The 12668-nt window shown below is 51.0% G+C and overlaps 1 protein-coding gene across 6 annotated transcripts in view; it reads left to right on the top strand.

The window, feature by feature from the left end:
• Window positions 1–12668, top strand: part of ARHGAP26 (Rho GTPase activating protein 26) — a 126725-nt gene that overhangs the window by 74268 nt on the left and 39789 nt on the right. For all 6 annotated transcript variants that reach the window (XM_051631055.1, XM_051631053.1, XM_051631052.1 and 3 more), the window contains exon 18: window positions 12200–12359. In XM_051631055.1, coding sequence (XP_051487015.1) covers window positions 12200–12359 — 160 coding nt within the window. The remainder of the gene's footprint in view (window positions 1–12199; window positions 12360–12668) is intronic.

The following is a 12668-nucleotide window of genomic DNA, read 5'->3' as shown; positions in this document are numbered from 1 at the left end:
CACCTAGCAACTGCCTGCATGCTGCTGGCTTGTTTTGCTGCAGAGAGCTCCTTTTGGCCCAGCACCTATCTCCAAGAACAGCTACACTGTAGTTTCAAATGCTGTTTTATCAACAGATTGTGGCAGCTCAGATTAAACTCATTTTTTTTTTCCTGCCAAATAAGTTAAAGCTGCTGAGAGCGAGGCGGCAGCGCGCGGTGCTGCCCAGCTCGGGGGGCTGGGCCGGCGGTGCTGCCGGGAGTGCAGCTGGTTGCAGAAAACTGCCATTTTTGCCTTTTTCTTCTCTTTCAGTGTGCTTGCACGTTAGGTAACAAATGCTTTGGAGGTGCAGAGCAGGAGGATTTAACTCTGATTATCTTTCCAGAATTTCAGAATTATTGTTTTGTTTTTTTTTTTACATGCATATAATTCCAGTAACACCTGAGCCTTGCCCTGTTCTGTGGCAATGGGATCCAGGTTCTGCAGTGCAGATGGTGCTGTGCTTGTGCACCCTTCCGAGGGGCTCCTGCTCCCAGCCCGTGGCTCTCTGTCACTCTGAGCATCACTGCTGCTGCTCCATGCGTCCCCTCAGCCGGAGGGGCAGGGCTGCCCCTGCCTGCACGTCTGCTCCTCTCCTGGCACAGGGTCAAAAGAATTTAGGAGGCTGCAGGAAAGAAGTGTCTACGTGTATTTAGCAGAATGAATTATCTTTAATCATCCACGGCTGTGGCCTGGCCAGCAGTGACTAGTTGCCTTTCTTTTTCCTGTGATGGTGTTTTCTAATTTACGTGTTTTAACCAAGATGATAGTGATTGCTATCTCTAGCACAAATTGTTTTCCCCTTATCAGCGTGGATGGTTTCCATGGGCCCTGCAGGGCGGCTGCTGTCGGTCGTGGCCCCACCGAGCCAGCCAAACCCACCCTCTCGGCAGGATGGGGCAGGGGCTGAGCTCTCCAAGGGTGCTCTGCTGAATGAGGGATTGCTGGGAAGAGAAGAAGACAAGCATCTTCTGGGTCTTCTGCCTAAAAATACAACCCGGTGCTTGTTTTCCTTCGAGTGGAGCAGTCCTGTCCTTGGCAGCCCTGGGCCGCGCTGCCCGCACACAGCCCTGTGGCAGCCGGGGTCCCTGGCAGCAGAGCCTGCTCTGGTGAGCTCTGTGCCTGCCAGCTTTGGGAAACCCACCGAGGCACCTGTGCAGGACCTGGGGTGGCTGCTTCCCCAGAATGGGCTTTTCCTTGGCTTGTTTTTCCCACTTCCCCCGAAGGTGCAGCCGGCGAGGAGGCTGACGCCTCTTGGCACAGCAGGTCTGATTTCATCCCCATGGCAGCTGTTTATGCTGCTGTCTGGTAACTATTCATTTGCTTGATTTATGTATTACTTCCAGTAAGTCATTCTTGTCCAGGACGTTCTGGAAATTTCCACTAGCCGCTGAGGCCTCTGAGATGCACTTCTCTCATATGCTCCTCTCTTGATTTGGCTGCCAAAAGAAAAGAGCTTTCTGAACTCACGTGGCCAGGCCAGGAGCGATCCTCCCGCTCACCAACGCGGTTTCTTGCCTGACGCCTGTTTCTGATCCCTTTGGATCGTGGCACTGCTGGGTCCCTGGTGGATCCCTGGGAGTCCAAGCGGCCCAAAGGATCTGGTGCTCCCATGGACAGCAAAAGGCAGATCGTATGAGAGGTGACTCCCTGGAGACACGCTCTGCCCTGCAGGAGCTGGAAGAATCCTGCCTGGGGCTCATCTGTCCCAGGTCTAGCTCTTGCCATACTTCTTCCTCCACACCTTTTTTTCCCTTTCCTTCTCTTGTTTTTATTTATCTGCTTTTCATCTTGGTTTGGAGCATCAAGTCCTGGTACCCGGGGAGCTGGGATGGGTGCTGCTGTGGGGCTGGAGCCACTGGTGCTGCTGGGCACCCTCAGAGCTGCTGGGGTCCCATCCAACCCACTACGTTGTCTTGTGGTTTAATGGAGAGGTTGAGAGGAGATGCCATGGGGCCTGAGCCCAGCCTGGCTGCAGCCCCTGGAGCTTCATCCCCACTGTGTCAGCAGGTGGGTGCAGGTCCATCCCCTGTGGCTGTGCGTGGAGGTGTGGATCCCCTGGTCCTACTGCCTGTGTTGCCTGTACGTACCCCAGGCAGGCAGGGCAAGAGGTGTGAGCCAGCACACAGAGTAAGAGAGAAGGACAGTTTAGGCTCGTCTTGCTAAAACAATACTGAGCAAAACAAGGATGTCCTTGGTTTTGAAAATACCATTCTAAGCAACTATTTTAAATCATCCTCTTCCCAGTTGGAGCCAGACCCACTCAGATCAATAGAAATCCCTTTTGTTGTAATGCTTTGACATGGTTAGCCAGTATAGCCAGCTGTCTGTTTATGTTTCTGTTCCTGCATGGGAAAGGCCACCCCAGGCAGCAGCAGCACAGCTCCCTGGGGCTGGTGGGGCTGCCTGGCAGGGGGGAATGTCACAGCTCCAGCAGCACTGGGGACCCCTCCTTGCTCCTGGGTCCAGGGGGACAACGCAATGTCCTCCCAGTCCCCCTCTCCATCAGCTCGGGCTCCCTGCAGCTCCTGGGCTGTTTCACACTGCAGACAGGCAGCAGATGAGAGATTGCTCTGCAGATGCATTTGAAATCCTAGCGTGCCCGTCTTGCCTGGCTAATTTAATTACAGCATTTAACTGGAACCACCTGTAGCTCTGTGGGAAGGCACAGGCCCTGGGGGTCCACAGGCCCCTGGCAGAGCCTGTGGTGAGGGCTGTGCTGCTGCTTGGCCCCTGTGCTTACACCCCTTCCCAGCCCTCAGGGAACCTGCCTGCTTTTGCCCCCTGGTATTCTCAGCTTTTGCATTAGGCTTCTGAAAATGATTTTACCTTTAAGACAGTTTGTTAGGGGGGTAGTTTTTTCATCCAGGGAGCTTTGCAGAGCAGGGGGCCTGCCCTGTCCCCCCCTCCTGCCCAGCCACAGAGGTCCTGTGCATATCCAGATCCTGCCACTTGGCCCTGGGAGCTTGGACCTTCCCAGCCATCGCAGGTGGTCTCTTAGATAGTCTTTGCAAATGGCCTGCATCCATTTTTCTTCTGCTACTGCAAAGTAATCCACTGGAACATTGATAACAAGCCAGTAGATTGGTTCCTTCCTCCTCTTCAGGGTTGGAGCATGTTACATCAGATACATGGTGGGAGCAGAGCAAGAACGACCCCAAGCTGCTTTTGCAGTTAGGAGCTGGGGTAATGATGATGCTGTGAACACATTCCCTTGTTTTCCTGGTGTTTTCTCTGCTCAAGACTTGTAGAAAGGGTGATCCTTTCCTTCCTCTGAAGGTGCTCTGCAGGAAGCAGCCCTTCCTTGAGGAGCAGCTCTGGCCTGGTTCAGCAGGTCCTGAGGAACCATTCATGTTTTGGAGCCAGAGGTGTCCAAGCCTGGTGGGGCAGGGCCTTTGGTGTACCTCACCTGAGGAGCTGGTGGTGCTCTTGGCAGAGCAGAGACTGCTTTGGGCTCAGCAGGTGCTGGTTGGGGGCACAGTGGGGATGGGACATGGCCCCAGGAATGCTGGGCACGCTGTGCAAAGCACAAGGCTGGGTGCCTGCCTCCCCTTTGCAAGCTCTGACTCCTTACTCTTCTGGTTTTGTTTTTAATATGAGACTCTGCAGAATTAAAAAAAAAAAAAGAAACTACAACAACCCCCCCAAAAAAAAACAACAAAAAAAACCAACCAAAAGACCTGTAGGTGTTTGCTGTGCTTTTTGGGCTTGGTTTCCTGTAATGTGTAAATTAGCAAAAGGTTTTGTTCTACTTCTGCAAATGAACTTTTAATCTCCTCAGCCCATACTGTCAATTGAGTAGCTGAGTGCATTTTCTGGTAGCTTTTTCTTCCATGCTTCTTCAAAAGGTCTGTAGATCTTTCTGAAGACACCTCAGTGTTCAGCTGGAGAGGAATGCTCATCAGAGACTGCCACATCTCTCTTATCAGGTTCTTCACAACTCTTGTATCTTCATCACATATTAAGAGTTAGCTCTCTAAATAGGATAATGAGTGTCCTAAATTTGACTAAAGCTTACAGCACCAGTGCTGGCAAGACCAGTCATTTAGCAGCATGTGCTGGGTTGGCTGTGAAGTTTCTGTGGTTGAGCATCCCTGGGAGCTCCCCTTGGCCAGCTGGGATGGCTGGGAGAAGCATCCAGTGTTTGGCATAACTCAAGTGTTAATTCTCGTCTTTGAACTTTATGTTGTTGGGTAGAGGCTGTTGATAGCACATAATTATCTGGCTTCTTTTTAATTGTTTATCACAGTGAAACTGGAACTGTGTACAGAAACAGATTGAATCTAGAATGAGCAAAAGATTTCCAATAAATAGCTGGCGTCTCTCCCTGGTGTTGTCTCCATCCCTGCAGCCAAAGTGGGACATCAATGTTTTAATGAGAGCTTCTCTAGATTGCTCTGTGTGCTGAACAAGCCCCAGTCTAAACCAAGTTTGGATACATAGATTTTAGTCAAATTTCTTTTCAACAGAAGAAATGAGAATAAATGTCACCAGTGCCAAAGTGTCTTTTAGCTACAACTTTCCCCAGAATGCTGGGAGTGATCCCTGGCCCAACCTAGACCTGTCTCCTCTCTCCATCTTCATGTGAATAAACCACATGTCTAATTGAGGTCTAGACTTTCTGTAATTGCATTTTGGTAGGATGTTTGGTTTGGTGGTGATGCTGGGCTTACCAGGACTGAGCTGAGGGAGCCAGTCCTGCTTTCCGCAGGCTTTAGGCGTGTGTGTGGGTACCACCGTGCCTGGGGCCTGGGAGTCTGGAAGTGCATTCCCTGCTTCTGCTCCCTTGGTCTCACTCACCCCAAGGCACGGGGAGGGTCTGGCCATTGGCTGCATGGTGCCCTGCTGGGAGGCTGGAGTTTAGCAGGCTGTTGTTTTCTTGAATTAAATAGTTATTGTACTCTTGAATGCAGTTCTGTGGAAGTTTGTTGCAGTTTGGTGGTTACCTGCTGCTGTGAAAGTGAGAAGGGCATCACGGGGTGAGTGGGTTTGCCCACGTGTGTGTGGCAGGATGCGCGATGTCTGGAGGGGATTATTTTTCCAGTCATTGAGCAAAACCTCATTCCACTGACCAAGACAAGGTAAGCATTTTACCTGCTGTTGTTAACCATGACTTCGATTTATTCTCTGTAGCTGATTGTTTCTGTATTCCCTTTCTTTCCATTTAAACAATTTTTTTAGGAATAAATGTTTTGGAGGGAAAGGCACTAACCTCACACCTGTGAAGCAAATACACTCCAAGATAGCTCTGAGGTGGAAGGAAGGAAAAAAAAAAGTCAAAAAAGCCTGCTTTGTCACTCTGCCCTGTGGCTGGTGCACTTGTGTGAACATACAGGTGTCCACCAGGGAGCTTCTGCTCCTTACCCTGCAGCCTGGCTCTGGGCTGGGCGTTACTGCCCATGGGCAGGGACAGCAGGAGTTGCACTTGCTCAGACCGTTGCTGATTCTTGCTGGGAGCCTTTCTGGCAGCCCCTTCACTTGAGCTGTTCTCCACCTGTCAGGTAGGCTTCAGCACGTCGCTTGCCCTCATGGCAGATCTTTCGAGGCGTTTCTGGTTAACATGTACTTGCTCTCTCAGGCTTTTATGGCCCCACTGGCTGTGCCAGCTTGTTATTGCCATGTGAAGGCATCGACCGTTTCCCTTTCCAGAGGAAAACCCACCAGTGCAGCAGGGGCTTTGCTGGGGGCTGTGGGGCTGAGGGTGCTCTCTGCAGGCACAGCTGCTGGCCAAAGCCCCACTGCAGCACCCACTGTCACTAGTGGCTAAAATAGCTGTTGTTGTGAAGAGGAAAGGTGTAGCTGAGTGTAGCAGGCTGCAGTCAGCGCTGAGCTGCGCTTGCACGTGTACAGCCAAAATTAAGGGGAGAAGCACCAGGCTGGGGTGTGGGGTATGGGAATGGCATTCACCTGGCATTGCCTCTTGGCTGTGTGCTGGGAATGTGAAGTTTGCTGGTGTGGCTCTGGGGTTTGGCCTATGCAGGGATGGGTGGCAGATCCTTGGCTGTGCCCAGCATGCTGTCCCATAGGCTGGGGAAGGATGCTGGTCTCAGGGCATTGCCAGTGGCACAGGGGACAGCATTTGCAGCCTTGCCAGCCACCAGTCCAGCTCCATCCCTGGGAGGTGTTTGAGGGTGAAATCCCCTTTTGGCTGACTGTATTTCTGCAGGTGGAAACTCCAGTGACATTCCAGTATCAACTGGTGGCCATGCCTGTGGTTTTCAATGGCGTGTCAGAATAAATGCATGGTGTGCTGACCCCTGCCAGGGGGTGGGGAAGGTGCCCGCCCTGTGCTGCTGGCCCCAGCCACAGCCCTGGGCTGAGGGTTGGCCAGCAGATTCAGGATCCCCCATCAGTATGTCTCCCTGAGATCCAGAGATGCTCACTTGGGAAATCCAGGTGGCATGGTCTGGACAGCTTGGATTGGAGGAGTGTTGCAGCACCACATGTGTTTTCCTTGCAAGTCACAGCATGTTTGGTATTCACACTGATTAGACTCACCGATACTGAACTTCACATTTGGCCTCTGCATCTGTTCAGTGTGATATTTTTCCCTGGGAGTGAACCCAAACATCCAGCTGTGGCCAGATTCACCCGGGAGAAAAGAGAGTCTTGTTGGAGCAAGTCAAGCCGCCCAGAAACAGGGCAGGCGTGGCTCATCCCAGCTGAGCCAGGCAACCCGAGAGCACTGTGGCTGCCTGCTGAAACCCCTGGAGTTCTTGACATTGAATTGGAAGGTTTTGTCAACTGCATTCAGAAAGTTTTTCCTGGTCTTCCCTGGGACGTTTTGCATTTCCCTGGTGATGTGTCTGCCTTTTGGATCCGCTGTTCTCCATCTGTGTTCCTCAGGCCCTGGCTGGAGGCTGTGGAGCCAAGGCTCAGCAGAGCCCCACGCTGCACCCACTGGGAACACAACTGGGCTGAACAAGCCCTGTGTGCTTGTCCTCCCACCGCCCCGGGCTCCTCTGGCCCTTGCGGAGCTCCCTGCACCCAGCACAGGCACATCCTCAATGAGCACAGCAGGAGAAATTAGGGTTATGCAATTTGTAAGTGTGTCGTGTCTGCGTGTGTGCCCTGGCTTGGGAGATGAAGCAGAGCTGGTGGTGCTCTCTGGCTCCCCACTCCCCTCTGCTCTTCCCAGTGGCACAGCTGTCCAACCCCCCCCATCACCTCCTCCTGTGCACGTGCCTTTTAGGAACAATTACCTAAATTGACCAGTTTGGCTGCCTGGGACACCAGCAGATAGTGCTGCAGGTGGAATTTCTTTTTAGCATGCATGGCCTATTTGTTTCTTTTGCAGTGGGCAAGGGGTGGGATTGGTGTTTACAAGGGCACTTGATGGAGAGTTTGTGTTTCCAGTCTCTGTTGCTGGTATTGCAGGAAGGTAGCTTTGAGTTTTTAAAAACCTCCTTTGAGTAACTTAAAATATTTTCACGATGATGTTTATTAGTCTTATTTTAAAACTTGGTCTGCTTCTTTCCTGGCTGTAGTTTCCTTTGGACAAAGCATGGTGTTTGTGCTTCTCTGAGTTTGGGTGCCAGGAGTGGCAAGGATGCTAGTGTGATTTCTCCCCCCAGGCAGAGGCAGGTCCGTGCAGAGTTGGGTTTCACGAGCTCGACGCAGCAGCATTTGCAATGCCCTGCAATAAGCCACCTGCTGTCACAGTGTTCCCGAGGCCGTGGGCTGCTAGAGCTGGTAACCTGTGGGCTGGAGCCAGGAGCTGCAGGGCCAGGACACAGCTCTACCAGCCCCTCAGAGAGGGATGCAGCAGAGCAGCATGGTGGCCATCCAGCCTTCAGCCAGCTCCTCACCCAGCTCTCCACCTACACACTCATCAGCCGCAGCCCAGTTAAACTCAATAATGTGCAGGGATGACTTGAATGCACCCAGGAACATTTCCCAGAACTCATTAGGTTTTATCTGATAAATACCTCCAATTGTGTGCACTTGCAGCTGCCCGCTCTCCATCCGAGTTGAGGGGATGGGAAAAGGGGGGAGCCGGAGGGCAGGGGCAGTGGCTGCTGCAGGGCTTCCTGTGAATGCAGCCCAGCAACCACCCCAGCCAGGAGCTGTGCTCCCCCCACCTGGGATTTGCTTTGGGAGGACTCGTGGGGAGCACGGCTGCTGCCTTGGTGGGGTCCTGCTGGCGGGGCCTGTCTCCATTCTCTGTGCTTTTTATCTTTCATTCAAGTCCAGAGACAAATGTAAGTGTTTAATTTGTAACAAACTACCCAGAGCAGCCCAAGTAATTTCGGGGATTGCTGGCCTTCTGCATGATTGGCTTTTCACGTTAAATAGGAGCTCTAATGGTGCTGGCAGACATGAAATGTATTTTACCTGTAGCAGTATGAATTAGCTGCATTATTTGCCATCCTAGAAGGTCTTGTTAGGCCAACCATAACAAGCACTTTGTTTTCAAAGGTTTGTCCCAGGCATGGAAATAGAAACACTCTAGACTTTGCCTTTGTTCCCTCTCAGATGTTTGTTTTCTGAGAGATTTTTTTCTCTCAATTAGGGAAGATATTTGAACTAATAGCAAGCACTCTTTGGCTGAAGCTAATATACATGTATATTATATACAAAAAACATACAAAAAGTGATTCCAACCACAGAAAGCAGGAGTTCTGTGGGGAGCAGAGCCAGGTGCCCACATGGCATCCCCTGGAGAAGACATTGCTGCCTGTGGAGGTGTGTGACCTCTGGGGCAGGTGGGTCAGAGCTGAGTGTTCACTGAGGTAACAGCACGTACCAGTAAAACCACGTCCACCAGTATTAAATGTTCCCCCTGCTGCCAGTTCACTGTCTGGGAGCCTGAGGTGCGTACGTTTTCTGTCGCCCTGAGCTCTGTGCCTGGCATTGAGCTGTGGTGGCTGCAGCACAGCTCTCTGTGTCGGTTGCTGGAGAAGCAAACAAGTTCTTTAATTGGATTTCCATGAAAATAAATATGAACTTTTGACCAGACTGAAGAAACTTAAATCATTAATGTCTGTGAAGTAGCGGAGGGCCAGCACAGCACTCCCCCCTGCACCCCTGCTCCCCTGCACTTCTCTGTTACACGGTGCTGACTGCGAGCCAGTGCACACAGAAATATTTACTGTTCCTGTGCGCCTTCCCTGCGCTGAAGCTTGGCTACCAATTACTCTATTAAATTATGTTTGGTCATGGCCAGTGATTATACAGTATCCAAGCAACCCAGGCATAATCTAATTTAACACACAACATGGATTTACTCCACTCCCTTTCTCCTTTGTTTTTCTGAACGTGAATGTGAAGTGAGCGGGTGTCCACGGGCACCCCAGGAAACAGGACCTGCCTGTTCTGCCACAGGGACAGTGCTCCCACGGGATGTCCCCCCTGGTGGCAGAGCTGGGTCTCCAGCTCCTTTGGCTGGGTGCTTGCATTACCAGCACCCCACTTGGGTGTGCATCAGGTGGGTCAGGTCTTCATAGAACAAAGTCCCTTTGCAGGGGGGACAAGCACCAAGCAGGAGTTAAGAGGCTGCTCTGCACGTTTCTCCATTCATTGTGCATTCCCACCTCCTGCTTGGGCTGGAAGTGACTTCTGCAAAATGTGGATGGGAAGAGAACTTAAGAAGGGCCCATCTAAATTAATACTAGTGCAGTGGCTTTCAGGGTGCACTGAGGCACCAGAAAGCTGTACAGCAGGTTAAAAAGAAAATACAGCAAATACTTGGAAACCTCCTAAAGGGCAGCTCGGGAATGGTGCTACCAAGGCCTGCTGAGAAGCACCGACATTAACACGCTTGGGGATGAGAACATCTCACCTTTGGAAACAGTGGCGTTATTTTCTAGTACAAAGGATGATGAAGAGGTACAATTTATAGGAGATTATCATGTGGATAATGGATGTGGAATTTGAAGGATGTGAAAAGTGAATCGTGGCTTGTAGGATAGTTTTGGTAACCCGATGTGGTGAAGACCACCGCTGGTAAAGTGCTGGTGGTCTGGATCAGAAGTCTGTGTCCTACCAGATTTGCCAAGCTGCAGAACAGCTTCCACACTTTACAAATGCAAAGCAAACATGGTGAAGGGTTTGTGGGAGGAAGGTGAGGGCCAGGGCCATGTCTGGGCCCGTGGGCATTCCTCGGGCAGAGCTAGGGCCACAGCTGGTGCTGCAGGACCCTGTCCTGGCTGGGAAGCCATTAATAGTTTAGTCTGAAATAATTAACAGGCCCGTGCACAGCTGCCCAGCCTTAATGAGTCACTGACAGTGCAATTTATTAGAGTGATGTATTACATGGTAAGGGTAATGAGAAATGGAGGGACCTAATTTTGTAAGACTTAGATCAATTCAGTTGGTTTTTTTATAAATGAACATTGTTTTACTAACCACAGAAGATCATTACAAATATTAATTTGTTAGTACTTTTCAGAACTATTTGAATTACAGCTGTTTTTTTCAAAATCTAAATAGGAAGCTTGTGAACTTGTTTCTGACATATAGGTGTTGTTGCAATGTAAAAATTTGGTTGGCATTTGTAAATGTCTTGGTAAGGAGATGGGTTGAGTGGAGGAAAGATTTGAGTCCCTGTAGAAATAGGAGGGTTTTTTCCTGCAAGTGAGCAAGACTTTGGCCAGGACATCTGCACCTTTGAAGTTGTAACCCAAGCCCAGACTTGGTGGAGGTAATGGCTCTGTGTATTCTCCGGGGAGCTAACATGCACCAGAGGTGAGACCAGAGGGCTAAGCCAGCAGGCCTGAGCCCCTGAGCATCCCTCAGAGATGAGGTCTTCTGCTGCTGCCTGAGGAGCCATATATAATGCTGAGGGCTGACGAGTTCTTTGCTGGTACAAGTGAGATTTGGATGGAGAGCAGCTTTGCTTTTAAGCCAGCCCTAGGTTACACTGTGCTGAAATAAGCTGAGCGTGCACATAACCGACCACTGTGGTGTCTTGGCCCTGAGACAATAATAAAAGCTCATGGCAAGAGCTTTTTGGGTCAGTGCAGCAAGAACTGAGTGTCAGCCTCACCATGTGCTGGCCTACTGCATTTGTCCAGGGCAAGTGGGAGAGAAGAAGGAAAGGGAAAAGACATTTTAAAAATCCCTTGTGTGATTGCACGGTGTGAAGTCATCACATTTCCTGGTTGAAGAGGTCAGGAGAAAACCACAAGAAAGGGTGTCAGAGACGGGGCTGTAGGGCTCCCACTGCAGGTCCGCCTTGCGTCACCCGCACACATGTCACTGTGTGACTCCAGCAGGTGGTTCAGCTGGAGGCTGTGGTGCCCAGCAAGGTTGGGCCGTGTCTCCACCAGGCGTTTGCCCTGGAGCAGCTGAGCACCCGGGTCCCCTGGCACTTGTGGTTGGACACGGCCCAGGGAGCTCCGGGCTGTGCCCCACACAGCAGCGTGGCCTTGGTGCCTGGCAGCGGGGCTCTCTGGGGCTCAGGACCTGTCCCAGGAGGGCTGCTGATGCTTTGTACCCCTACAACCAGGAGCCAGACTGGAGCTACTTCACAGTCACCTCCAGAAATGCACATCAATCAGTGCCAGGTCCTCAGCACAAGCTGTTTCACTTTGCTGCACCAATCTGCTCCTGCTGGGCTGCAACACTTGCAAACATAAAAATAGATGGAGATGACAGGGAGGATGGCTCGAGTGTCGGTGGGTCCCTGGAGAGCAGGTGTCTGTGTCAGATGGACTCCTCAGAGAAGGGCACATGTGCGTGCGCAGGGGTCCGGTGGTAAATGCTGATCTTCTCCTTTCAGCCTGTTCCGGTTGGGCTAGATGGGGCTGACCTCCAGTGCAGGCAAAAACTTAAATGGGTGAGAAGGAATTGGATTTCGGAACATATTAGGTCACTCATTCAGTTGGAGAGCAGTGTGTGTCAGAGGTCCAACAATTTGTTTTTAGAAGGGTTTTAAGCATTAATGGTTCAAGATGTTTTCCTGGGAGTGGTTTGCAACATGAGACTCGGTGGCCGGCGTAGCGTTGGGGGTTTTTGGGATTAGTCAATTTACTGTGGCTGAAAAGTCTCTAGAACACAATAGTTAAATTTGTACTTTTCCACATGGCTGAGCCTTCAAGGAGCTCACCAGGAGTGTAAATAATGTAAACAGCAGTGTAAGGTTGGTGCCAGCCATGGAGCATGAAGGGGTTTCCGTGCGGATTAGTTCTCTCACTTACTTTTTTTTCATTTTTATTTTTATTTTATTTTTTTTTTCCAGAGTTGCAGATAATCACAAGCAGAACCTGATGACTGTTGCTAATCTGGGTGTGGTGTTTGGGCCAACACTGCTTCGACCTCAAGAGGAAACAGTTGCTGCCATTATGGACATCAAATTTCAGAACATTGTGATTGAAATTTTAATAGAAAACCATGAGAAGGTAATGGCTTCACTTGCTTCTTTCAGTGCAGTTAATTTATGAACAGGACTTTGTCTCTCTTTACAAACTGTAGCCCCTCTCCCAAGGTCTCCCCTGGCTCTGGCACTGGCAGAGGTGGCCTCTCTGCAGCTGGTGGGGTTGTGCCAGGGAGGGCAGCACCTGGCATTTCCCAGGCATTCCTGCCAGCAATGGGCATGGCTCGGGATCCGGCGTGGAGCCTCGGAACGGCCAGTTCTGGGGCTGTGGTTGTGTCACCAGCACTGCTGGGATCCAGCCTTTTTTATGGTCATCTCAGCGTGAGCCGGCTTG

The sequence above is a fragment of the Apus apus genome, chromosome 13 (assembly GCF_020740795.1).
Source record: "Apus apus isolate bApuApu2 chromosome 13, bApuApu2.pri.cur, whole genome shotgun sequence".
Taxonomy (NCBI): Eukaryota; Metazoa; Chordata; class Aves; order Apodiformes; family Apodidae; genus Apus; species Apus apus.
The sequence above is the reverse complement of the archived record's forward strand: the minus strand, read 5'-3'. Positions and strand labels throughout refer to the sequence as shown.